Source organism: Lepus europaeus, chromosome 19, assembly GCF_033115175.1.
Source record: "Lepus europaeus isolate LE1 chromosome 19, mLepTim1.pri, whole genome shotgun sequence".
NCBI lineage: Eukaryota > Metazoa > Chordata > Mammalia > Lagomorpha > Leporidae > Lepus > Lepus europaeus.
In genome coordinates this window covers 19,920,591-19,948,393 of record NC_084845.1, presented here as the reverse complement: position 1 = coordinate 19,948,393, position 27,803 = coordinate 19,920,591, and the positions used below count along the sequence as shown (strand labels likewise).

At 52.8% G+C, this 27,803-nt stretch overlaps 1 protein-coding gene across 2 annotated transcripts in view; it reads left to right on the top strand.

Annotated features, from left to right (window-relative positions):
- ZNF536 (zinc finger protein 536) overlaps positions 1-27,803 on the top strand; it is a 247,859-nt gene that overhangs the window by 84,799 nt on the left and 135,257 nt on the right. Inside the window, exons 3-4 of one of the 2 annotated variants that reach the window (XM_062177771.1) lie at positions 10,260-11,843; positions 17,197-17,255. In XM_062177771.1, coding sequence (XP_062033755.1) covers positions 10,260-11,843; positions 17,197-17,255 — 1,643 coding nt within the window. Of the gene's footprint in view, positions 1-10,259; positions 11,844-17,196; positions 17,256-27,803 lie in introns of those variants that run through there. The other variant, XM_062177770.1, reaches the window with a different exon arrangement.

Below are 27,803 nucleotides of genomic sequence, written 5' to 3'. Positions count from 1 at the left end.
GGTTTGCAGCTCAAGGTGGTGAGGTCGGCCTTGCAGGCCATGTGGGTCAGCGAGAGAGGGGCAGGGGCTTCCCCATGAGCAGCATCGCCACCCCTGCGGACGCCGCTCTGCCAGCCTGCCCCAAGGTCACAGAACTTTCTGGGTGGACACTGCATCTTGCGGCTTTCACCCTGAAGGAGAATGTGTGTTGTGGGACCTGGGCTCCACACGCTGCTGTTTGCGGCCTGTCATCTTTGGAGACCCTGAGAGAGGCTCACAAGGGCCATGGGCAGAGGCATTCCAGAAACTTCCCGGACTTCCCGGACTAGCGAAGAAAATGAAAGAAGCCATGGAAACATCACACCGCGCTGCCCCCCGCCCCCCTCCCCCCTCGGAACCGGCATTTGCCGTGTTTAAAAAAGCGGAATGGTAACTAGATAAAGATCAATTTCCTTTTTATCTAAGAACAAAGAAGTTGGAAAATGCTTACACTTGTGCATTTGAATAGAACAGAAAATGTTACATGTTATAAATCACCGAAGTAAACATCCATTATGACAGTGTAAAAGTGGAGATTACAGGAGCAATTAAAAATCAAAATGGGTTTTTTGTTAATAAATGATTTCGTGTGGCCCCAAGGCACTGAGAGGTCCCTACCCGGCTGCCCCCTCATCCTCGAGGTTTTCTGTTTCCGAATGACACGGCCAGAGGACAGCAGCCTGGAAGAAAAATACGTGTCCGCCAAAACGCCGTCTAGTGACGTTTTTCTGCAAGGGACCCAGATGAGCCCATTTAAAACTCCGCGGCAATACATCCATTTTAATTGGTTGTTCTATGATGCGGTCCATTCTCCGTATTTTTCCGTCCCACTCCATCTTGATCAGAAGTCTTGATCGCCCAACATCACCTGACCAGAACCGTTTGTTTGCCTTTCTTTTCTCCCCTACATCCACTCAAATGCAGCCCTTGTTTATTAGAGAGCAGGTGCTCGGGACACCCGGGGCTGGGCGGAGTCTGCAGGTAGCAGGGACATTGCTGTGGCCTCTCCCCACTGCCTGGCTTCAGCCAGATCCACTGCGGGGACTGAGAGGAGGCGCCTGCAGGACCCCTGGGTCCCCAGTGACAGCTGGATCCTGGAGGTTGCCCCGTGCTGGCTCCTGGCCGGGCAGACACTGACAGCTGCCTGACAGGGGAGGCTGGTGGTCTCGCCTGCAGGACATCCTGGGCTGACTGCGCATGCATCCTTTCTCTGCTAGCACACAGTGCCCTAACTGAATTCAGAGCTGTCAGGGCAGGCTAGGGAAAGGGGATTGTACCAGTTGGGGTTCTGTTGAGAAACAGAGCCAAGAGGACACACACACACACACATACACACTCGAGGATACTTCAGAACCTTTGTGGAAAAATGGAAGCCGACCATGTTCATTTTGGTGCAACAAATTAAAAATCCATGTATCACAGAAGTTTTCAACAAGTTCATAGATGATGCCCATTATGAAACGATGATGCTCGGATTTAAAAAAAAATGTGCACCGAATGAAATTTATCTTTGCATTCCAGTGTTCACGAACTTTTTGCAAAGTATCCTTTTGTACACAGGCATGCACCACATAACAACATTTCAGTAAAAAACAAACATGGCCACCTTTAGGATTGTGGGCCCATAAGAGCAGAATAGAGCTGAGAAATTCCTGTGGCAGGTGATGTCTTAGCCTCTGAATATGCAGCAGAACGTGGTGCTCACCTGTGCATGCTGATGCTGCTGTACAACCTGTTGAGCTGCTGGCTCTACAGAGGTGCAGATGCAGAGTGCATGGTGCTTGGTAACCATAACAAACAGCTATGTTGTGGGGTGATGCATGTACTATGCTATATTTTATCATTATTTCAGAACTTCATATTTTTTAAATTCTTTTAAAAATGTATTTGAGAGGTAGAGAGAGAGAGAGAGAGAGAGATCTATCAGCTGGTTCATTCCCCCAAATGCCTGCAATGGTCAAGGCTGGGTCAGGACAAGGGCCGAGAACTTGGAAGTCAATCCAGAGCTCCCACGTGGGTGACAGGAACCCAACCACTCGTGCTATACCTGAGGCTTCCCAGAAGCTGGAATTGGGATCAGACCCAGGAATCAAGCCCAGGTATCCCAACACGTGACGTGGGTGCCTTAGCTGCTGGGCTCAGCGCTGCTCCCTAGAAGATGATTCTGCAGAACATCCAGCAGCAGCCTTGTACATCACATGTGCTTACAGGTCTCCTGGTTCAGTCATGAGGTTTGGCCGAACCCATCCAGGTCTCAAATCGTACCCCTGTTAAGGGTCACATGACTGTATATGTATGACTATGCATGTATTCATGTATAAAGAGATTTGTGAGAAACTGGCCTATGTGACTGTGACTGCTAAGGCCCCAGGATCTGCTGTCAGCGGGCTGGAGACCCAGGAGAGCTGATGGCACAGGTGCTGGGCTGAAGACCTGGGAGTCGGGCGAGCCGATGGAGTGAGGTCCAGTTGGAGTGTGCGCACAATTACAGAAGACGGGTGTCACAGCACAGAGCGGCGGGCAGTTTACTCTGCCCAGAATCTCATCCAGAAACACCCAGGAAGACAGCCCCAGAATCGTCTCTCACCAGATACACAGGCATCTCGGGACCCCGCCCACACCTGTGATGACTCATCCCAGAGCCGCGGCGGCAGACCCTCGGAGGCAGGGGTGCTCCCCAGTCATTCCACCAGCGGCTGCCCATATGCATGCTCCACTCCACGTTTTCCCTCCATGCCCCTCCCCCGGCCCCGCCTTGGGCAGCTGGGTGCCTGGGAGACCCTAGAGGGTCAGAGGTATGTGTTCTGTGTGCAGGGGCCAGGTTGGAGAGGAGTCAGCCCCGGACCGGCTGGAGGAGGGGTGTGCCTTTTGCCACCAAAGGCCCCTGCAGCTTGGAACCCCTGTGCTGGGGTGTGGGATTCCAGGTGTCCCGTTGAGTGTGGGGGTTTCCCAGGAAGGGTGACTGGGTGAGGAATGAGCAGTGTGGGAAAATCTAAGAAGCCGTTTCACTCGTGAAAACTCAGAGGCCCCAGAGTTCAGGAACTAACGGCAGACGGCTCTGCTCGGTTTTCCGTGCCCCTCTCCAGTTCTGCGAGTGCTCTGTCAGTCTGGGTTTGATGCGCTGCTGAAACCAGTCCACCCTGAGTGGGGAAGCTCTTTGTGAGAGCAAACCTGCCCAAGGAAGTCAGGTGTGGTTTTCTGAGTGGGGGGTCTCAGCTGAGGTCAGGATGGGCCTTGCCTGCTCTCCCGGGTGCTGCCCCCGTCTCCCTCCAGGGTCAGGGGGAGGTGCCCTCCTATGCCCTCGCCTATACCTGGCTGCCAGACACCAGGCTTCCCTGCCTGCAGGGCCACAGGGCACTGGGGACTTGACACCTGATCCCTGCAGCACACCCAGCAGGGGTCGGGGAGGTGGCCTGGGGGGTTCCTTTGCTTTCAGGACCAAGGCTGGGTCTACACAGCAGGATTTAGCCCGCAGGGATAGGATAGCAGCAGCAATCCTAGAGACAGTAGCTCCCACCTGCATGGTAATTCACTCCTTAACACCTGCAGCAGCTCCCTGCCCCGGCCCGGCCCCACTACCAAGAAGGCAACATCCCAGAGAGAAGTGGGCCACGCCGCGATGCCCGGGGTTGGGTTGCAGGTTGGGGTCCAATACCACTGCTTTAGAATCCCATGCTGTGAGCCACAGCTCTGTCAGGACATCCATACCTCCCTGAGCGCATCTCTGGCTTCTCTGGGGGCATCCATGCAGCGTTCCTTGGGCGGCAGGAAGGAGGTGACTTGCGGTGACAAGTCAGGTTGTCGCAGCTTCCAAGTAGCTGGAAAGGGACTGTGCATTCTGGCTCCTGCTCACTCCCTCCCTCGGACTGACTTGATCCCAGGCCCGCCTGACCCCAGGCGCCTCACTGAGAGGAATGGAGGTGGGGAAGCGGGGGCTGGGGAGGGCCACTGTGGCCCCTGGGGTGACCAACTTTCCCCCACTGTTTTGGCAAAGGCTGTTCCTCCTCCAAGTGCTTTCCAGGGAGCAGCGGAGTGTGAACAGGGCACAGGTGCGAGATGGAGCTGGCTAACTCAGCTGCCTTAGGCTGGGCGGCGTCTACCTGGCATAGTCAGGCCGTTTAAGCCTGGGGAATAAAAATAATAAAAGAAGCACGGGAGACATCTGTAGAGATGAGTTGCTTAAGAAGGGAGTCCTCCCGAAAAGAGAGCGTGTGGCGTTGTCTTTGGTGGGGAGACGGCCCCCGGGAGACGAGGAAGAACACACAAAGGAGCTCCAAGAGGAGATGACTTTTTTCTTTTTGTTTTGAATTAAAATTCTATAGTTTTTCCTTTTTGTAAGAGGAACTAAAAGCCCATCTTATGCCTGCACAGTCGCCCACCCTTGCTCTTCCTGCCTTAATGACATCCCAAACTTTTTGTTGAAAATAATTGATTGAATTTAAATTTCCTTAAAAGTTTAAGAGGTAATGTTACAGTATAAATTTCCTACCAAACACTAAGTAGGGAAATATCCATTAGTGAAATTAACTACAGTTTCTAGGTAGCTAACAATGTGCCGTATACAGTAGGGCATGGCTAATGAACACTGCAGTGGGTGATATTTCATTATACAAATTAATGCTCACATTTTAATGGGAAAGTCACATAATGAATCTCGGCTTCAGTGACAGCAATTAGAGACACAGATTGTCCCCTTCTGGACAAGGCACTGTTTAGCAATAAGCAGCTGTGTGAAAAGTCTTCAGGTTTACAACATATATATGCTTTGGGGGAATTAGTGTACAATTTATATTAATGTACTGAAGCTTCGCTGTGAAGGCACCACCGTATTTATCTCTCCTGGTATTAACTAAGTAAAGACATGTGGAAAGACTAAATAAATATCAAATCGAGGATGCGAATACGGGAACAGAGTTGCTTGACTTAAAAGCCAAAATGTTTCTGGAGATTTAGCAACCAAAAAAAGAAAAAAAAAATATTTAAATGCCAGAAGCGTGAATCAGTTCTTAAAAAGCTTGATCCAGGGGTTTCCAAAGATGGCAGTGAGGACCCACCTGTGATTGCTGGATAGTGGCTCTTGGAAACTTGCTCCAGATTGCTCGAAAGGAACTCCCCAGGACCGAGGCCCTTCGAGCACAAAGCAGCGGCTCAGAGTAACAAAGACCTAACTCGGTAAAAATAGGTACAGTGAACTCGCTAAGCCACCTGGTCATATATCGCTAAAAATTCACGAGAAGATGACTTGGGAGAGTTGTCAATGAGATGCCAGAGCTGAGTATCCGTCTTACACCACGTGCCAGTGGAAAGCTGGCCTAACGTAAGACGGCTCCAATAATCCCATCCATCTTAGGGGCGATGAACCAGTGATGTTTTTTTTTTATTGTGATGGCTTTTCTATCAAAACTGAAAATGCATGACTTGGGCCCACATTTTATTTCTTTAAGACACTGTGAGAGGTTCCCCATCCGTGGGCGCCAGTGTGTTACACCTGCTTCCTGTTGTGGGTGACAGGTCCAATGCTACACTTCCTTGTCCCAGATATGCATTTTAAACCCAGTGTGCGACACAGGGTATAGGAGCCCTCTCGGTGTCTCAAGCAGGTTTGAAATAGGCACGGATATTCGAATGTGGAGATTTGGATGTGAGACTTTTCCTTAGAAAGTCAGAGTTCTTAGGGCTCCTGCCTACGTAGAGTTGCATGACAGCTGTGCTCCAAGCGAGGCATCTACCTGTGACCCTGCTCATTTGCATACTTGTGGTATGCCTGGCTTTGAAGCCACAACAGGCAGGCAGGAGGTCAATGCATCTGGACCAACATGGGTTACCCCCAAGGACCCACAACCCTCTCGAAAGCTTGGGGCTGTCTGAGGATTTCCCTGGTAGACTTGGACTTACCTGTGGCCTGCATGGCCAATCACTCACCTAGACAGAGCTGCCGACAGGTGCTGGGTTGGCTGTGTCCAAGTCTCCGGACAGATCAGGCCTTGTTTGGGTGGGGGCTGGGCAGGCCCACTGCCTGGCTCCGTGGCAGAAGCCTAGCCATGTCCTGAGGTTGGGTTTGCCAGGAAGCCCAGAGTGATTGGGTTGAAGCCTGTGTCCAGACGTGGTGGCTTTGACCAGGAAACCCCCGCTTCTGCCTCCCGCGGTGCAGGTGGAGTCAGCAGCTGTGGGCGCCGGGCCAGTGGAGGGGCAGCCTAGGGCAGAGGCCCTCAGAGCCTGTTCCATTTGCTGATGGAGTCCTTCCTCTCAGCGGTTACCCCGACACTCGGGCCAATGTTGTGAGAAGTTTGCCTCCCTAGCATTCTGAAATGTCCCCTCCGGGGAAACAGTGAGTGGGAAGCAGCTGTTTGCTTCCATTGGAAAAGTCAGCAGTGGGCGGCTCAGGATTCGCAGGGGGGCGAGCTCAGCCCAGACACTCGCCTGCCCCCAGCAGAAGCCGGCTTCACCATCCAAGCATTGCAGGTGCCTCGCACTGGTGAGGAGATCCCAGAAAGGGGTGGAGCAGTGTCAGGATGGAGGGGCAGTGGTGGTTACTCCAATCACAGAGGGGTGAAAAGGAACTCCAAATGAAGCTGTCGCCTTCTTTCAAAAGATGATTTATTTATTTGAGAAAAAGAGAGAGAGGAGAGAGAGAGAGAGGAGAGAGAGGAGAGAGAGAGAGGAGAGAGAGAGGAGAAAGAGAGAGGAGAGAGAGAGAACAGAGAGAGGAAAGAGAGAGAGATTCCATCTGCTGGTTCACCCCCCAAATGTACTTCAGCTGGACAAAGCTGAAGCCAGCAGCCAGTAACTCTATCCAGGTTTCCCACATGAGTGGCAAGGACTCAACTCCTTGAGCTGTCATCAGCTGCTTCCTAGGCACGTTAGCAGGAAGCTGGATCGGAAGTGGTGTAGTCAGGACTTGAACTTGCAGTCCAATGAGGGAGGAAGGAATGCTAAGAGGTGGTTTCTTCCACTGCTCTACGATGCATGCCTCTGAGGTTACTTCCTGAAACTAAAATCCACAAACCCAAAAGGTTTGTCCTGTGGCCATTCTGGTGCACTGATCTCGGGGACTGGGGTGATAGGAGGCAACCCCTCCAGCAGAGCCTTTTAGGAGCTGGGAGTGTGGAGAGAAGGAACCTTGTTGAAGACTAGGCTGCAATGGGCTCTTCCATCTGTGAGTGCAGAAGGTGGAGATAGGGTGGCTGGAGGGCTTTCCAGAGCCCGTGCACACCACAGGCAGTCGATGCAACCCGTGAGCATTCAGTAAGCAACCGTCGTGTTCCAGGGCTGGAGGGTCCCCGGAGTCCCCAGGGGCCTTTCCTGGTGGCAGTGCAGGTCAAAAGCCTGTGTTGGACGTGCAAAAGCAGAGGGCTGAGAGCATAGGTGCTGTCCCCTTGCGTGCTGTGAGTGTGTGTGCGCGAGTGAAGGCCACGTGTGCCAGTAGACATCTCGGTCTTCTCTGAAATGCATGAGGGCGGAGCCCCATCTCTTTGCTTCTCTGCTCAGTTCCCAGTGCCAGGAAGCATGCTTGGGAGCTCGGAGCTGCTCGTCCATCCATTGGTTTATCCCATAAGGGATGTGTGTGCACATACATGGATGTGCATATGTGTCTCTCTGCCCCCATCCGGGAGGCTTGCCTTAGCTGTTGGGATGAGGCCTACAAGGATACCTGCCCCAGCATCCCACCTTGCAGGTTGAGGAGGCGAAGATTGTAAAACCAGGATGCCATGTGCAATGGACCGCAGAGCAGGATAGGGTGTTCCCGACCCCCAATCCAGAGCTTCCAATGCCTCCTGGGGTCTAGACTATCTTCCTTATTACGGCCTGTTACACCTTACCAGGGAGGTGCCATAAAGCACCCCCAGGTCTTTGTGAAAGACCTCCACATCCAGTTTGCATTTTGGGTCTCGCAACTCACACACTGTAGGGAGGCGGGGCTCAGTCTCAGTGCCGTTTAGCGCTCCAGAGGCAATTGCACATTGGGTGTTCAGAGTGCAGGCTTTCTACTGTCTGTCTGCGGTTCAACAGAATACCAATGCCCTCCCTGGATGCCAGGACTGCTCTGCGTTAGGGCCCAGAGCTGGTGTCTTCAGTGCCCCTGGTGGTCAGCCCACCCTCCGTCCGCCTTCCCCCCGTGAGTTAGCTCCTGCTAACCAGAGCCCTTGCTGCTTTATAGTTCCTTGGCCGGATGCACCGAATCATGTCCAGGTGCATTTCTGAAACACAACCTGAGCCTCCCTGGTACCTGTGGGCACAGCTCTTCTGCTGGTTCTCACTTGCCACCCCTCCCCCGACACACACACACACACCAGGGTCTGCACTAAATGTGGGTCAGGGTCCTGAGTTTCTAGGCAGGCTCTTTTGTCAAAAGCTTCTCCCACCTCCTAAGCTTCAGGGCATGGCTCTGCTGTGGCAGCCATGGGGATTTCAGAGAATCCGAGTGAGCTGGGACGCTGGCCACGCATCCCAACCACAGCTCCCTGGCTGTAGTGGATTGTAACCTAGCAGTGGCTGCAGTGGCTCCCAAGGCGTGGGGAGACAGTGTCTGGGACTCTTCACCTCCAAGGGCAGAGAGTCCTCGTTGCAGGTGCCCGCACTGGGCTAGCTGGAGGTAAAGATGGCCAGTTGGGCCGCCTATCCAGACCGGAAGGCCATCTTTGAAGGAGCATCCAGGGGCGGGCTCAGCTGCTGGCCGCGGAGTGCGCGACGAGCTCGTGGCCTCCCGTTCTGACTTGATGATGCAGACATTGTGTCTGTAAGGTTGGGGCACACGCCAAGGGTCTCCTGCTCACAACCTGGGCTGGTGGTCCTCTAGTTTACAGGGGCCAGGCCTCCCAGCGCCCCGTGCCCGGAGGATCGGGAGTCTCGGGAGTCTCGGCGGCAGCGGGAACTAGACGTGCTGGTGAAGTGTCTTCCCAAGATGCTGTTGTTCACCTGTGGTTTGCTGCTGCTTTTTAGATCAGTCCGTTTTACAATAGAACAGAGGAGAAAGCTGGGGGGTAGTGTGGGGGGTGGGGAATAGCTGGGCTTCCTGGGAGAAATAATTGTGGATATTGACTGATGGGGTCCTATTGTGAGCAAGCTACCACTTGCCACAGACCCCGTTCCTTCCAGCGAGCTCTCTGATTGCAAAGTCAGGAAAAGACCCAGGGTATCGCTAGCAAATGCTTGGAATACATTTCACTCCGCGTCTGTCGGCCTCCTCCTCCACCTCCTCCTCCAACCCACAATGCCGACGGATGCAACTTGTCTGTTAGGGTACCTTCTCCGTCGTGGAAAGAACAATAGGAGTTGGGTGTTGAATTTAAATAAATATTTAATTCGTGCAAATTACCTTATATGTTTTAAAACACTCTTTAAAGCTATTTTTATTCTCTAGAAAGCGCTTATTATAGGTAAATTACACATTTTACTACCAGAGCACGAGGTTCGCCATTAGTACAAATTTAAGGCACTACAAAGACTAGTAGATAATGTTAATTTCAAATACCGAAACTAAATATATTTTGTGCCTTTTTATTACTCATTTTCTTTTAAGTTTTATTGACTGCTTTTTATCTTAACTATATGTCTTTACATGCTGCAATCAGAATGCACTGTAATGGTATTAATATTTTATGGAATCGGTATTTATAGTTCTTTATTTAGCAACAATGCAGTGCCTCTGCAGATATCTGAGCCCGTCTGGAATGCCGCCCTCCAAATAATGATAAATTACTTGTGCAGTATGCCATTTGCTAATTATATCCATGATTTACTGCAGAGCAAGACTTAAATCATTCATTTCAGTCTTGCGTAACAGTGCCATAAAATTTTTAGGTTTAAAAATGGTTTCCATGTGTATAATTTAAACAAATTTCAGAGCTATTGTATACACAAAGTATTGCAGCCACCCATTTGTTACATACTTTGTCTTTTTAAACTTCTACTTTTAATGATCACTGTGGCTGAAATTATTATGCTTAATTTTCATAATCATAGCTTTTAAATCTACAGCCGTTTTCACATGTTAGATAAAGAAAAAGATAGCTAATTGTGTGTAGATAGTATGTCATTCCTGAATACTCCCAAATGGTACAAAATCATTAAAAAAGCTTAAGAGTACGAATTATTCGCCTATTAAAAAACAGTTGTGTTCTAACTAATTATTAGTTGGAGTTGCTTTGTTTCCAAGAAAAATGTTGGTCCTTCAAGCCTTGTTGGGCACACCAAAGTGAGCTAAGCACTTTTTTTTCTTTTCTTATACCAAAATCTCGCAGGTGAGAAACCCTACAAGTGTCCCCACTGTGACTACGCCGGCACCCAGTCAGCATCCTTAAAGTACCACTTAGAGCGACACCATCGGGAGCGGCAGAACGGGGCCGGGCCGCTGTCCGGCCAGCCCCCGAGCCACGACCACAAGGACGACGCGCCCGGCAAGGCGGCCCTGTTCATCCGGCCCGACATCCTGCGGGGCGCCTTCAAGGGGCTCCCAGGCATCGACTTCCGGGGCGGCCCCGCCTCGCAGCAGTGGGCCTCCGGGGTGCTCTCGTCCGGAGGAGATCACGCGGGCCAGCCCGCGGGCATGGCACCCGAGGCTGCCTCCGAGGCGCTGAAGGGCACCGACCTGCCGCCCAAAAGCGCCCACTTCTCCGAGATCGGGAGGGCTTACCAAAGCGTCGTGGGCAACGGTGTGAATTTCCAAGGGTCCTTGCAGGCTTTCATGGACAGCTTTGTCCTCAGCTCCTGGAAGAAGAAGGACACGAAGGACAAAGCCTTGTCTGACGCTGCTCCCCTGAAAGTCCAGGGAGCCGACGGCGGCGAGGAGAAGGGCGGCGGGAAGTCTTCCCAGAGGAGACCCGAGAAGTCGCAGTACGAGCCCCTGGACCTGTCCGTGCGGCCGGACGCCGGCCCCCTCCCGGGCTCCTCGGTGACCATGCAGGACAGCATGGCGTGGCACGGCTGCCTGTTTTGTGCTTTCACCACGTCCTCCATGGAGCTCATGGCCCTGCACCTGCAGGCCAACCACCTGGGCAAAGCCAAACGCAAGGACGCCGGCGCGGGGGTGCCGGTGCACTGCCAAGAGCAAGCGCGCGAGGCGAGCAAGGTGGCCCTGCTGCAGGCTGTACAATCTAGCAAGGACATGGCCCTGGCGGGCGTGATGAGCGCTCTGGACTCTGCTTCCGAAAAGACGGCCCAAGGACAGGCCAAAGAGACTCTGGGGGACCAAAAGGGCGGCGCATGGCCCAGCCACGGCGGGGACCCTGCCTTTTGTAACTTTCCGTCAGACTTCTACAAGCAGTTCGGTGTTTACCCCGGCGTGCTGGGCTCGGCGGCCTCTGGGTCCTGCCCCAACAAGGAGCTGGAGGGGAAGGCGCCCCCGGAAGACGACGCCCCCATCCTGATCCCCGAGGCGGCCGGCAAGAACGCCCCTGACGACCTCTCCGACATCGCCTCCTCGGAGGACATGGACTCCTCGCGGGGAGAGAACAACGAGGAAGAGGATGTCGAAACGGAACCAGAAATGATGAGCAAGCCGCTGTCTGCGCTCGCCAAGGACGGGGGCGGCGGCGACGGCGGGGACAGCCTGCTGCCCGCGGGCGCCCCCCAGCCCGTGCAGGTGCAGGGCCTCGGCTCACCGTTAGCCCAAGCGTCGGAGAAACAGTGGCACGGCCCCGGTCTTCTTGCCGCCCAGGACCCCTCGGCGGGCCTGCCGAAGCCGGAGCGGGGGCCCCCGGGCCTGGAGAAGCCCATGAACATGCTGTCGGTGCTCAGGGCTTACAGCTCCGATGGCTTAGCTGCCTTTAACGGACTTGCGAGTAGCACAACCAGTTCTGGATGTATCAAGAGGCCAGACTTGTGTGGTAAGTTTTAGAACCCTCTCCCTTCGGTTCATTTCCCGAAACATCAGTGCTGCGTTGTGCATTTTTAAACAGAAGGGGGTCGACTTACCCGTGAGCAGATTCGGCACGGAACGCCAGAGGATAGATGCCCCAATGCTGTCCATGCAGTGTAGACAATCGGAAAAGTCCGTTGCATTTAGACGTTGTAGAACTCACACGCGTGTATTCCAATTTACATCGTAATGCTCTCAGAGGCCTGTCCGGAAGGCATGGAAAATGGGGTGGAGGATCTCCGTGCGTGGAGGACTCACTCCGGTTTTTCAGCCGAAATGAGAGGTGGTAGGTAGGTGGGGGGGTGGGTGGGAGGAGCCACTTAAAACACAAGAACGCTAAGAGAATGTGATAACTTGCAGACTTCTCAGTATTTGCAACTTACACTAAAAGAGGGCTCTTTGCTGCTTTGCTAAGCCAAATCTGCTTTCCTGAGCGTTTCTTTATCGACCTGGAGGATACAAAAATCATATCACATTAACCACAGTATCGGAAAAAAAAAAAAGTGAGCCTCTTCCCCAACAGGGAGATGGCTCCGGGGTGTATGTTATTCATCTTTAAGCAAACCAAATGGCAGTTACTGTGACTTTGACCTTCAGCCGTTGCCTTGTGTCCATCTGCCTGTTCACCTGTCTGGCGTTGGAAGCAGAAGTGTGTGTGGTGAAGTCTCCACTGAGTGGTGTGATGACCCTGTGTGTCTCGGATTTGTGCCTGTCTGATCTTGTAGCAAAGCGGCACTCTTGGATCCAGAGTGATTCCGGATCCTAAAGTGTCGTTATCACTTTGGATCTGAAAACTGGATCAAATGAATGTCGCGATGGACAGGGGAGACCGATGTCCACAGGTTCATCTCTCACAGCTTTTCTCCTCTAAGGGGCCCAGTGGATCCTTTCCTCAAAAAGCAGCCCCGGATACCCCCACTGGGAACATACAGCCAGAGCACCTTTCCATGTTTAATTTATGAATGGATTTCTGTGTTTGGAAGGGAGGGGAGGAAGTAAGGGAAATGGAAGGGAGGCTCTCTGAACCTCAGCAGACTCTGATGCTCCTTCCAGCCCAGAGCAGGATTCAGAACGCTGGAGTCTGGGTTCATAATTTAAATTGATATATTTCTCTTCCTCTCTCCTTCCCTAATTCACTAAGAACTGGATCAAGCAGTCGGAAATATTTTTTGAATTGTCAAAAATCACTAAATGGATTTCTGACAGCTCAAAAAAAAATATTGACAGTTCCTCGCATGGAATGATTCACAGGGCCCCATTAACCAGGACCCCCAGATCTATTTTTAGCCACAGACAATTCATTACTTTTGAAGCTGTTAAAAACAATATTTAAAAGAAGAAAAGGGTTTTATGTCAGTCCAACTGCCCCCCTTCCCCGGCCGCCTTTCTTCTGGGGAGTAACATTTTTGTCTTTCTTCTTTCATTGTTGTTTTAAGTTTGTGATTGGGGTGGTTTCTTTTTATTGCTGTTTGGGGATTTTTTTTTTAAATCTATTTTCAGTCCTTTCAACTACCTACTTAGGACCATAGTTCCTGCCAGGAATCCATGCATCAGAAAAGATCAAAACCTGGCATGCTCATAAGCTCATTATTATTGAAATGAGCTCATATTACCCCTATTAATTTTCCCATCTTCCTCTCAGTGCTGGAGGAAGGCTGCCTGCCTTGAGGAGGCTTGCCCAATGCTGGTCCTTTTGCAACATCAGGGAGCCTGCTCTGTCTTGCCAGCCTTTGCCCCCTGAGCTGCGTGGGCCCTTCTCACCCCCTCCCCAGATAGCAAGCAGAACAACACTCCCCTGACAGAAGCCTTGGCTTGGTCAGCCTCTTCATCTCTGGAACACAGACCCTGAACACAGAAGGGTTGGAGGCCCTTCTACCCAGCCTGGCTAGAGCTTCCTAGTTACCTCCTCCGCAGAGGCTCTAGGAGTCTCTTCTACCTTTCACCAATGGTCAGAGGCCGAGGCCGACTCTGGCCGTGAACTGCCTGTTTGCAGAAAGCTTGGGTTCTGCATTTCATTTGGCCTTGTTCTGTATCCCCATGCTGCGGTTTGGAAAGACAGCGGGAGACTTCTCTGGCCTTTGTATTTGCTTGGGGTGAAGGGCACCGCCCTCTTGCTTGCAGGATGAGCCTGGCCCTGTCCAGTTCTTATTTCCCTACCCCAATATCTGGTCCCCCACAATCCTCTTCTTAGTTCCTTGCTGGTCACTATGCCGACAGTACCCAGGTGGGCTGCTCGTATTCACCCTTTCCGAGGGTTCATATCTACGAACAAAACTTCAATCCACTGGGTTGCACCCAGCTAGGTAGGGAGAGGCTGCCCTAGCCAGCTGGGTAGGGAGAGGCCTGTAGCGTATGCCAGTGTTAAGAGTTTGGGAGTGAATGTTCAAATGACTTTGCCACAGAGGGCAGCACACTGGGCTGCTGGAGACAAGTCACAGATGATCCCGAGGGGAACACCAAGCCCCTCTAGAGTGGGTCGGGTCCCACACAGCCCTGAGCTTGTCACATGAAATCTCACCCCAGTCCAAGCGTTAGTTTCTAGAGCTCACTTGCAGCATCCAGGCCCAGCCCACATCGCCTTATTCCATCGTACAGGGTGCTTGAAAACCACCGGAGAACTTGGAAGTACCCTTGGTTTTGTTGGACTGCATTTGACCTTGGCTTTCCAGTGGGACAGTCCCTACTTGAGTATTTAAATAGGGAAGCAAGGGCAGACCAGACCTGCTGTCAGGGCAAGGTAGGCATGCCCCTTGTCCAGTCTGAGAAACCTTGGTCAGTGTATAGGCTGGAGAGCCAGCAGTGCATGGAAGGTGCAAACTTTGCTGTACGCACACACACACACACAGTGCAAGGTTTCCCTGCGAAGTACCTGTGGTGCTGGCTGCATGCAGAGGGTTAAGAGCTTGTTTTACCCCAGTGTTTGTGGATTTGGAGAGCAGCCCGATCACGCTTGCTCCTTTTCAATGTGAGACACGAGACCAGGGCATGGAATCGCCGTGTGGTGGATCTCACGAGCAGTGTCGATGCAGAAGAAGTAGACAGAGTAAGGGAAAGATAGCGAGAAGAGCACAATTCCCTTTACCCTTGGAAGCTGTGTTCTGGGCTTAACACCACTGCGGAAGCCTTGATTAGCATTCCAGTCACGGGCATGAGGGCCTGTGTATATGGGGGGGGGGGCAGGGTACGAGACAGAGACACCTGCCCAGGCCCAGATGAAAAGCAAGGTCATGGCCAGGAACAGTCCCAATATTCCCAATTCATTAAGCTCGAGTTCTTGGGAACCTGGCTTCCCCAACTCAGATTATATCTGAGGCTATGGACTAAGTGTCCTTGCAGAATTGAAACCTCTCCCCTAAAAGAGATGGGGCCCCTGGAACCCCCCTCACCTTGCATGATGAGATGAATTAGAACGACCCAGTTGAACTCTCTAAAAATGCAACTTGTGTCCTCTTAAAATCTCACTGATGTCTCAGTGTGAGCAATCGGAAAACTGTGCAGTCTCCCGGCTTCAGAGTGAAGCAGGGGTCAGCAGAGGATTTCTTAGAGGCCCAGGGGGTGAATAGGTAGGGCTTGCAGGGCCTGGGGGCTCTGTTGCCCCAAAGCAGTCCTAGGTACTGTGTGAATGCATGGGTGTGGCTGAGTGTCAATGCAACTAAAATTGGCAGTGGGCTGCGCTGGGCCGGTCCCTGCCCTGCTGGACAGAGGGTTGTGTGCCTGTGGTCATCCCCAGAAGCCTCTGCTGTGTTCTCCCACCACATAGCGAGGCGATGCAGGGAGGACCCTGTCTGCACCTGCAGGGTGCCAGCTGTTGGCCTGCAACGCCAAAGGCAGAGAGGCAGGAGAGCCTTTCCAGGGAGTGAGTCTGTGCAGACCCTGATGGGCCTGCTGGACCTCTTCCTCTGCGTTACTGACCTCTGGGAGAACACCCCGTGCACAGCCAGCACAGGCAGAGAAGGAAGGGGCAGTAGCTAGCGGCTTGTCTTCTTGCCTGTTTCCTCACTGATGGACAGAAGCGTAGGCGTGACATGAGCAAGGATGCCTGCTTCTCCGTTGAGCTTGCATCACATTGTGGGAGGTGGGGGTGGGGGGTGGGCAGGGCATCCTGGGAGGCTCCTGCAAGGGATGATGCCAGCGTGCAAGCATCTTTTGGTTGCGATCATGGTCCCTTTAGCACAGAGCTTCCTGTCCATCAATGCTGTGGAGACACGTTTCATTGCCTCGTGTCTGCCAGCCCTCGGCGTCGAGCGCTCTGTGTCCTTAGGCTGGAAGGTCAGCTTTGCAAGTGATTCTGCCAGTTTCGTGAAGACACACATCCCAGGGGTCACAGCATTTACATCTCTGCTCAGTTTTTTTCCAAGAGACAAGTCCTGCCCCTTCGGTCTTTGACTAAGAAATGGCCCAAGTCGATGGCCAGTTGGAGACGTCCAAGGGAGCCCGGGCTGGGGTGTGGGAGCCCATGAGGAGCACATATGTGGGTATGAAGACCCCGAGCAGAAGCTGATGCCCAGCCTATGGCAGGTGTTGTCTATTTGGCCTTCTGGAATGTTCTCAGGTGCAGCCCTGGAGCCAGCAGGCACTAATGAAAAAAAAAAAGGAGGCTAAATTAGAAAAAATGGCATGGGAAAGGAGCCATGGAATCCCTGTCTGCCGGGCGCATGGGAGCCTAACCCAGCCAACCCACAGGAAGGCAATTAGCCCCGGGGATGGCGGGGGGACCCTGGGCTGGGGGCGGGGGACTCTGCTGTGGGATCTTACTGTCTCTGGTGCTGCCTTGCTTTGTTGAAAGCTAAGGGAGTGATCATCCCTGCTCCTCCTCCTCTTCGTCCTCTTACTCCTCCTCTCCTGTGTGAGCCGGTTCTCACGCGGACTGGCTGAGAGATGGGGAGAAATCCCGTCTTTGCTCTTTTTCTTTGCCCGCTTTGATCATCTGCGGATTAGTCAGTGACCTTGTGGTCCAGCCTCCTCGCCGTCTCCGTGTGTGTCCACACCTGGGTTAGACCCCATGCAGGAGCACCATTTGGCTGCCATGCAATTGGAGGGCAGAACCTGTGTAAGTCCCCTGCCAACCGCCGCCCCGCTCTGCCTGCTCTTCCCTAACCGGCTGCCTCACAACTGCCCACAGAGCTTTCCTCCTGGACAAGTGATGTCCCCTGGTGTCTTTCTGAGAAATCAGCTCCCCCAGGCCAGGCTCTCCCCCTGCCAGCATCCGGAGCCCTGCTGTGCGTACCACATTTGACAAAGAGGGAGCCTCTCTGGGTAGCGGTGCTGTCTAGACTCTTGTCCCATTCTTCCCTTCTCCCCTTCTCTCTTCTTAAATTAAGGGGGGTGCACCACTGATGTGGTGCCGTTTGCTCTGCAGGATGGCAGAACTGTGGTGTGAACACCATTGCATTTGCCAAATGGTCCACTCGCCATTTCAGAACACACGCGTGGTGTCTGCATGTCGGCAAACACCGGTGACATTTAGCCTTGTTTATGTTCCTTGCCTTGTGCGGCATGTTTTTTGGCTCCAAAAACTGCTGTCTGAATCAAGAGTGCCTCGCGAGCAGGAGACAGGTCTGGGAGCATTCGCTGTGGTTGCCCTGGCCATGTTCTTTTTGGATTACATGATCCCTACTCCCCACGATCAAGCTTTATGGGGGAAGGGAAAGCTACAAAGCTCTTTGGTGCAACACATGGAAATACTTCTCTTGGGAATGGCTTAAGACTGGGAGGGAAGAATGTTGAGGAAAGGGAATGGTGCCAGAACAGACACCCGTGTCCCTGGGGAAGTGCCAACTCTCCCAGCAGGTGCATCCTCCACCGTCTAAGATAGGAACCGGGTGACCCCCTCCATGGCCGACGTTGGCTGCGGAGCAAATCCCACCTTTGCCCTTTTCTTTTGCCCACTTCGATCATCTGCAGATTGTGGTCCAGCCTCCTCCGGGTCATGTCTGTGTCCACACCTGGGAGCAGACCCCGGGCCCCAGCTTCGGCTTCCACCATCTCTGGCTGCTGCATCCAAGTCCTGGTTGGGTCTGCCAGCCATATCTAGTCACAGGCCACTTCCTCCTAGCTGCTGAAGGAATCAGGTTCTTTCTTTATTTTGTTTTCAGATGTTTTGTGCAAAGCCCAGGTTTCAAATAAGTAGCAATTATCTCCTATTACTTAGCGCTGATCAACAGCACCTCAGCTTCTAATTGCCATCCTGCTCTAATCACATAGACTATTCTTGCTTTCACCAGAGACAGAAGGACCAAATTTTATAAATATTGCTTTATTGTCACTATTCCATTAAACAATTAGGGGAGGTGACCCGGCCCTTGCTTTCAAATGCCTCTAGCCCAAACGGTTTCTGGATTGTTGAATGAATCTGCAGGGTTTCTTGCAGGTAAGTGGCACCCCATGTCCTAGTCGGTCTATCTGGACTTGCCCTTGTCTGCTCATGCTCTCCGGTGGTTATCTGCAGCTTGTTAATGGTGTCAAGTCGAGAGAAGGATGTATACACATATGTGTGTTGAATAAATAATTACTATTGGCATAGGTATGTGTATACACACGGCACACCAGCCTACAGTATATATAGCAAAGAATCAGGGAGGCTAAAAATACTGCCCCATATGTTCCACTATTAGTCATGGATTGCAAAGGCTTAGTAACTTGAGTGGGAGAGAAAATTCCCTGAGAGTCATAAATCCTGAGTACCAAATGCTGGTGAACCGCAGGTCCCTTCACCTGTGCCACCACCTCGCTGAGCTGACTGAGGCGGGCTCCCTGCTTGTGTCTGATCGTCCTGTACTTTGTAACACGTAGAAGAATCCCGAAAAGGGCAGTGATTATCTGTCTCCATAGTATCGCAGCAGACATATTGCTAGTTTAATACTGTGTCAAGTTGTCCTACTAACCAGGAACAGGTGATGGGAACATTCCAGTGACCAGCACCTCGACACCCAGAACTTAAACATGGCGATTGAAGCAAACTGTGTACGCTTGTACGGGGGTTATCGTGCGCTTTGGAATAGAGTGTTGTTGAAGTAATTAGAAGATATATGAAGGTGTTCCTGGTAATGAAGGCATGTAAGTGATCATAACTGTAGCTTTCTGAATAAGTGTCAAACTCTATCTTTAAGTGTGCTGTATGCCGAGTTACACGTTAGATCATTTATGAATGGAATGTAAAACAATACTAAAAAATGCTTCAATAATTTATCTTGGTATTGCTAATAAAAAAAAGCTGTGAAACATTAGTGCAGTTTGGAGTCATTATGTTAATCCATTCCACCACACCCCCCGGCCCCTGGATGTTCTTCTGTGTGTCGGAAGCCTCAACTGGACATTCTGGGGAGATTGTTGCCTTTTCCATCCATTTCTCTGTACCAATTCATAAACACGCCAAAGGAAAGGGTGGGCTGGCCGTGGAGGTGGGGGGAGAGCCAGAGGCCATGTGTCCATTTCTGTGACCAAGGGACCTTTCGGGCATCGAGACCCATGAGCCACTTGGGCATGGGCATGGAGCCCGCAGGCCACCGTACCCTGTCCCGGGTACGGAAAAGACTGCACACACCTGCCCTCAACATTTTCTGTTCATTCTCAAAAGGTAGTTTTGAATGCAAAGAGCCTCGGGATGAACGGAGCTGGGGAATATTTTTGTCCTGCTGAGAGTCTGGGGCTGTGTCTGCGTCTGTTCCAACAGGCTTCTACCTGTTCCTCCCTCTCACTTTGCTTCCTGCTTGGTGGGGGGCTGGGGGCCATGCAGGAAGGCAAGGTTTTGTTTCTGTGTGTGCCGCTTGGTTTTGATGTCCCTGAGCTGGGCTTTAAGGTCCTGCTGTTTCAAGAATGTCTCCAGGTTTTATGCTTGGGTGTGGTTTAGCAACTTCTGAGTCCGTGTGTGTGTGTGTTTGGAGGTGCACAGCATCTCAAGCCCCAAGTCCCTTCCCCACACCCCCAGATGACATGTCCTGTGTGCAGCGAGGGGACAGAAGCCCAGCAGTGTCCATTGCCACCACCCTGGCCTTGGCCACAGGAAAATTGCTGCATGTGCACTGGGTGGAAGCTTCCCTTCCAGCGACCTTGACCCCAAAGGCCACAGTGAGCACTGGGTTGTGTCTGCCCCGAGGGTGGTAGTGAGAAGGGGTGATGGTGAAGACCTCGAATGGAATCCGTAGATCCTGGAGAGGGTCACCAGCATTCCCAGAGTTCGGTGCCTGTGGCTGTCACCTGATTGCATGCACATGAAGCTGAGCGCACACACCATGGGTTCTATCAGGAAACAGGGCAGATCCCAAAATGCCTAGCGAAGATCAAGTGGGGATGACCCTGACCTGCAGGCTCCAGGGCAACATGGCCACAGCCAAGCAAGACCAGTTTCCACCAGTGTGCAGGCTGTGCGCCAAACAAACAACTCCAAGGGTTTCATTTAAAAAACATATTCTTTTATTTAGTGAAAGGCAGTTTTAGAGAGACAGAAAGGTCTTCTATCTGCTAGTTCACTCCCCAAACGGCTGTAACGGCAGGAGCTGGGTCAGTCTGGACCCAGGAACCAGGAGCTTCAACCAGGTCTCTCATGTGGGTGCGGGGAACCAAGCACTTGGATCACCCTCCACTGTTTCCCAGGCCATCAGCAGGGAGCTGGATGGGAAGTGGAGCAGCCGGGACTCAAACCAGTGCCCAGATGGGATGCCAGTGCCGCAGGCAGAGGGTTAACCTACTCTGCCACAGTGCCAGCCCCCATATTATGTTGATTTCTGGGGTCACCTGATTAGGAACTGCACTGAGGGAAGTGGGGTGCGGCGTGAGGGAAAATTCCCCCCAAGCCTTTTCTGGGGCACCTCTGAGCACATCATCCCCAGCGTTTCTGCTCGTTTACATGCACGCTGTATGCTCCCCGGAACCCTCACCAACTCCCCTGTACCTGCTGGCTTGATCAGCCCGGCTGGGATGGGGCTCTGAGTCTCAGGAGTGGGACAGAGGAAGCTGCTGACAGCTGGGAGCGCTCCCCAGAGCTGCATATCCGGGCGTCTGCTATTGTCTGTCTTCCTTCTGTGGGGGCCCACTCCCCCTACTGGGGCCGCTGAGCTAGAGGGCTGGGGATCATTTGCACTTGCAGAGCAGGGGGTATTTCCTGAGTCACTCCCCAGTGGCAACTTCTCAAGCTTGGAGGATACCCTTGTGGAGTTGCGTTCTCCCACTTCATGACACCCACCTCTCCCCCTGTGCCCCACCCGCTGCCTCCTCCTCCTACTCACTCCCATCTCTGGGTACCAAAACTCCCTCTGCACCATTTGAGCGTTCCTGGGAACATCCTGTCTGCTGCCTTCCGAGGGGGCTGGGTGGCTGCAGCCTCTGGAAGAAGCCAACATCATCTCACAGCTCTGTATGGGGCTGCGACTCTATTTCTTACTGGTCCTTCTGCCCCAACCCCACCCCCCAGAATGGCCATCATCCCCACCTGCAGTCATCACAAGTCCCACCTGTTTGGATTCAGACTTAGCTCAAACACAAGCATCACCCATTGGATCTGCCCAGCACGATGACTCTGGCCTGAAGCGATTGAGAGGCCTTCAGTGTGCACATGCCCGGAGTAGAGCTGCAAGGGACTCTCTCTGGCTTATGATGGGAGGGGCCCAGGAAGGGCAGAGAGAGCGCCTCCTTCCGAGTCACCTCTCTGTGTGGTTGTTCTCTTGAAATTCAGATGTTCCGGTGAGGGGAAAAGGGAGCCTAAACTTTGGGAGATGATTATTGCATAGGGAAAGTCACTTTTTCCCAAAGACCCTTGGCGATGAGGACCTTACATTGCTAACTCGGCGGCAGCCTGTTGGCAATGCTGTCTCTGCATGAGCAGCATTGGCCCCTTGGGCAAGCAGTGTGCATTGTCGAGGTTAAAGGTGGGGAGCTCTGCACAGCTACTTCATTAGCAAAAATATCCATGTGGGCACCCAGACATTGGCTGGCTTCGTGAGGAGTTTGTCTTTCATGTTCTCTGTGGAGTGGTCCAGACACACCCATCTAATAGTAACCCACTGCTCCCAAGGTTAAGTTTTCTTTTTGAACTTCTGTTGTTGTCAAATTAACATAATATGCTCTCAATTATCCACATAAAAGGAGAAAGGCAACCAAGCGGGAAGGCAAATTTGCAATTAATTTACTAAATTATTGCTCTTTTTATATGATGGACAAGTTGCTTTTTTTCCTTTGGAGGCAAGTGCTTTGTATGTCCTGGGGTCATGGGGAGAGCTGGCGCTGACCACATGGACAATCCACTCCAAGGTATGCCCCGCACCTGGGCAGGTTTGCAGGGCTGCTCTGCTGGGTACAGAGTGGCCTAGGGGATAGGGTTCACACCATGTGGAGCTTTTCCTTGTTATTAATCTTGGTCCTCTAAGACTCCCTTGCTAACATAGTTAGGGTCTCCCCAAAGCAGATCCTGCGATAAAGGCTGGATGCCTTTATCTTGATGTTGGGAACCTGAGTGAGGACGTGGAAGTGCAGCACAGGTGTGCTAACGAGAAGGTTCCCACCACAGGTGGACATGGGGCTTCCTTCCTTCGGGAAACCTATGGCCTACCATGTGGAGCTCCCCTCGGAATCACTGCTCCAAGGGCAGAAGAAGCTGGGGTATTCATCCCACAGCACCGCGTCTCTCATTGAGGGTTATGCCACCCAGTAATCACACGTTCTTCCTGGCCAGAGAAAGACCTCAGGCAAAGAGAAACAAGAGACCAGTGGCCTGCCAAGCACCTGAAGAGAAGGGAGGGGTAGGGGACCAGCGATGACCACTGCAGGTGGGAACTCCTTGGTCTGAGAGTGCGTAGGCCCCCCACTAAGTCTACAACCTACGGCCACAGCCCAACCAGAATCAACTAGAGAATACAGGTTCATTCCATGGTCCCATCGGCTGGTCTTAAACACAGAGATGTGCCCAGGATCTCTGTTCAGGGACAGGCTTGCTGGAGACAGGATGAATTGGAGGCCTGGCCTGGGGATCAGAAGACAGGACAGTGGTCAGCAGTCACACTCCCGGGAGCTTAGAGAGCCACCATTCCTCCATCAGAGACAGGAAGGGGCAGCCTGGATGTCTCCCAGGACCCTCCTAGACCTCACTGTCCCTTCTAGATGGGACTTTCTAGATGACCTCCTGGGACCCTACCCTTCTCAAAGTCCTCCAGGGGAGCTCCTGGGAAGCGGGAGCCCAGCTAGACCTCCAGCAGCAGCTGAGTGCACTGGATTCCAGGCTGGGCGACATCATCCTCACCCCGGGCCAGGGCCGTGGGAATATTTGTCCTCTTATGCACAACCTTTTGTTAAGTCATAAGAAGCCCACTGAGGAGTTTCTCTTTTAATGCTGGAAGTCGGACAAAATAGAGACGGGGCCAGTGAAACTGGAGTTTTAGCATCATGGATATGTAAGAAAGACCTGGCTACTGGACGTTTTTCTTTTGTTTTCATTTCCAACCTCTTATGTTTGCAACTGATCTTAGAGAGGGAATATTTTTCATGATGACTATGGCTTTTTCACACACTTGACAGATGCCAGTCTGTTAATCCACGGCCCCTTCTTGGATGCATGTGGCCAGCCATCCCTCCCATGCAACACACCCAGCCATGTCTAGAGGGTCAGGACGCAGGCACCCACTCACCAGGGCTCCTCCCTCATCTTGCTTCCAGGGGGCACGGGGACAGCACCCAGTCACTGTCTTCTGTGCCTTTGTCATTCCTTCTTCTCCGAAGCCCTCCTTGGCTGCTCAGATCAGCCTTGGTGAATAGCCCCCTCCCCCTGCCCAGTTTGGAGCTGTTCTGTTCCCAAGCGTGCACACCGAAGTTCTTAGAGTTTGATTTGCAATGCAATGTCACCTTACAGACATGTCTTGCCTGTCATCCATCCAGGGGGACACTTGTGCACCCTTAAGAGAATAAAATAGGAATGAGTAACAGAGAGGTTGTTTATTTTAGGCAGACCCAGGCTGCGTACCTATGGAGAAGCTGGGTAGGCTTTGCCCATCTGTGTTGACCGCTTGAAGGCCTCCGTCCGGATGGTCTGGCTGGGACCCCCATCCCTGGAGGCTCATGGGACCCCTACGTGACGATGTCATGAGTTGTCTCTCTGCCAGGCTGACACAGCCCTGCTGGCTCTCGCTGAGTGGCCTTTCCAGTTTCTAATGGAACAAAGAACTTGTAGTTGGGACCGTCACGATTAAGATGGAGCTCTGATGGTGAACCGGTGGGGGCTGTGACCAGTGCCTTCTGCTTTATGTGAGACCTTTGGACGTGAAGCACCATCTGTAAGCTTCAGGACAGTTGTCTCATTTTAAACCACAGAGCGAATTTTCTCGAGGCCTTTGGGGTAAGGCTCTTGGGTTGTGAATGATCCCCTCATCCGCACAGGTTGGACACGGGAATGTAGAGGTCCCTGGCTCTTTGCAGTGACAAAGGGTGCATTTTCTACAGGCAGATGTGGTGTGACATGTGTATGGAGGGGGTGACAAGGCAGCCACCCTGTGGATTGGGGAAGGGCACGAGGGACCCTCCAGTGTGGAAGGAGCACTCCGGCCCCTTTTCCAGGCTGGACAGCACTAGAGTAAGAACCCAGGAGCAACTGGGGACCTCCAGGCCTTACGGTGCCCAGAATGACAGCGTGTCTACCATGTCGGGGGTCCCTGAGATCATGCAGGGTGTGGCCCAGTCCCAGGAGCTTGGGCTGAGGGGACCAGAGGAAGAAGAAAGCCACGGAGGAGCCCAGACAAGAGACAGAGAAATGCACATGGAGAGAAAGGGAGAGGACTGGAGAGGGGACAGGGGAGAACGGGCGGGGGGGGGTGCAGCGAGGGAAAGAGAAATAGACCTGGGGCATGAAAGAAAAGGAAGGAGAGGAGAGGAGAGGAGAGGAGAGGAGAGGAAACAGACAAGAGATAACAGAGGAGGAGAGGGAAGAGCAGGGAGGGTGGGGAATGAGAGGAGAGGAGGGAGGCAGGGACAGAGACAGAGAGGAACCTTCCAGGAGCCTGGGCTGGAGGTGGTGGGTGCCTCTCTGATGGGCGCCCCAGGCAGTGGGGGGTCGGCAGGGGAGAGGCTGCCTTTGGCGGGGCTGCTGGGGGCCTGTGGGGTCACGGGCGGCTCCCGAAGGCAGCACCTGGTAGCTGAGGCCTGCAGCTCCAGCTGCACCCTTCTCCCCCTGCGCTCCCCAGCCCTGGTTCTGGGAGGAAATGCTGCTGCTTAATCAGAATTATTTACAAGATAATGGTCCATTGTTTGCACTAAGACAGATGTTGTCTGTGGGAACTTTGTGTTTTGTGCTCTTTTCCCGGCTCTGCCTTCACTGGGTGCAGATGGGGTGGAAGCCATGTGAGTTACTCTTCCCAGGATTGGAAATGTGGAGGTGCCGGCATCCCAGCCTGGGCTCCGGGGGCAGCCGAGCAGAGCAGTGGCCACTGCTGGGGCAGAGCCTGTGGTCCCGGCAGCCCCCAGAGCAGCCCTGATTGAGAAGGCCTCCTTTCCTTGTGGGGCGGGGCGGTGCACAGGAAGCACTCTCTCTGATTAAGATGCACTTGCTGTGTGTTGACTGGAGAGGTCACCGTTGACATCGCAAATGAGGGTGGCCATCTGGCCCTCTTCTTGCCAAAAGGAAAGAGCAGCCCCTTTGGGGCGCAGATAATGTGGCCTCTGCAGCCGCACCCCAATCCATACTTTTTTTTTTTTTTTTTAACTAAAGCAAGAGCTTCCTCTCAGTCTTCTGGGATCATTTAAGGAGCCAGGTCTGAACTTACAATTCTCTCCCTCCTTTTTCATGCATGCAATTGGCCAAATGAATGCCTGTCCCTTCTACTGGCCCAGGCAGAGCTTGCTCGGGGGGTGGGGGGGGTGGGGGGGTGGGGGGTGGGGATGGGGTAGAGTAGAAGACCAGCCCACCTTCTGAGCTCGCCCCAGCCTGGCCCCGGGGCAGCCCCCACCTGTGCTGAAGTCTGGTGCCAGCCAGTCCCACAGCATTTTGTCCCAGCCACTTCTGCATACCCCAGACCCCCTCGTTGTCAGATCCCCTCTGTGAATGAGGAAACTGGGGGTGTCTTGTACCTGATGATTGTTCTACTTCCAACCCCCCAAGTCATCACCTTCCTTTATGGGGGCCTCTCCGAACCCCAGCTTGGCCTCCTGCACACGGGCCGTGAGGACGTGCAGAATCCGAGAGATGCATGCGTCAGGTGCCAGGGCCTGAGCCTGGCGGCAGCAGGTGCTCCATCAGTATCCGTGATTATCACTATCAACTCCATTATAGCCCTTTGCTAGCACCTAGCATCTCTAAAAACCAGGCTGTGGGCAAAAACCGGCAGAATATCACAGTAACAAAATGCCATAGAGTCACATTCAGATGCCGAAACCAACCCGCAGAGGGAAAGAGAAACTCGACTTTTGTGACCACCACATCTGGCCCAGCATTACAGCAGCCTGCGGGAGAGCTCCCAACGTGGGCCCCCACATGCCAGGTGTCTGCGACAGCTTACCCAGAAGTCCCTGTAAGCTGGAGGGCCCTGGGGAGGATGACCACCTGTGTCCTTGCACCCCAGGACTGGCTCTCTTGGCCTCAGCAGCAGGTCCTGTGAGCTCTCTTCCTGACCTCCCCAGTTCATTTTCACATCATCGATTGTTCCCTTTGATCCTGGTAAAAAAAAAATGCCACGAGGAAGATGTAACATTATTGTTCCCTATTTCCACGTGGGGAAGGGTAGCTCAGAGGGGCTCCCTGACTTCCCGGGGATCCGCAGCTCCGAGGTCAGGATGCCTACATGAGCTCACTCTGTGGCCTCAGCTGGCGGGCCCTTTCCTGTGCCTCTACTGTGGATTTGAGACACGGCCAACCGCTCAGTAAAAACAGTCCATCCCTGCCACCCTGTGTTTCCAGGTCCCCGGGGGTGATCGGAAAATCCCAGCCTGATTCCAGACACAGAACCTGGAAATTGCCATCCAGGAATGATGGGCAGCTGGGCAGGGCTGGGGGTGGGACCAGGTGTGCTGGTTGTGACCCAAGAGGCCTTGGACTTGCCATGTGACCTTCAGCGTCCTTACCTCTCCCCAGATGACAGAGTCTCATTGATAATCCTGAGATCCCGTCCCTGTCACAGTCAGCCGATCAATTACTCTCAGGACGGCATTTATTCAGTCATTTTCCAGCCTCAGGGAAAAAAGAAAAAAAAAAAAAAACACAACTAGAAGCTTTCCCTTTCCCTCCCAGAGAGAGGGGCCTCGAGGAAACCTGACCTCTCACCTTGCAATTGTTCCCTGGGGTCCAGGTGGGGTCGGGGGGCAGAGAGTGGGTGGCCCAGGCCACGGGCTTGCTCTCTTGGCTGGCGCGGCCGCAGGCCCAGCCCCCAGCGGTGAAAGCAGCAGAGGTCAGACTGGGATAATATTTATCAACCTTCTTCTCATTGTGCCAGACTCTGCCCCCAACCCGGCGTCACGGGAGATCCCAGATTATGTCTTTTAAGGTCCCACAGAGCTGCCATCACATGTGACCAATTACCTCTGTCAAACAGCGGGGCGGGCTCCCCCTCCGTGGGTGGGAGCTGAACTTGAGCTTCCAGAGGTCGGTGGCTGGGACTGGGGGCCTTTGAGCCTGTCATTCCCCTCCAGCCAGACCTTTTCTGTTAAAACTGTTTAAATTACAAACCAGTAATAAAAGGATCATATGTGTTTCCCACCGAACAGGTTCTTTAGGGCTATTATGATAATTAAAAACATATGGTGCCTGTGCCAGTCAGAAGAAAAGCACAGATGTACAAATGAGGTATTATAGAAGGGTTTTCTGCTTTTGCCCTTTGAAAAACGTCGGGCCCAAGAAGTTTAAAGAGACACAATAGCAATTGTAGAACTAGCAGGTAGCATTTTGGTGTTAGAATCGTTACATCTGGAAGCCCTGATTTTTCAAAGATGTAAAAAATACACAGCTCCTGAGATGTGATGG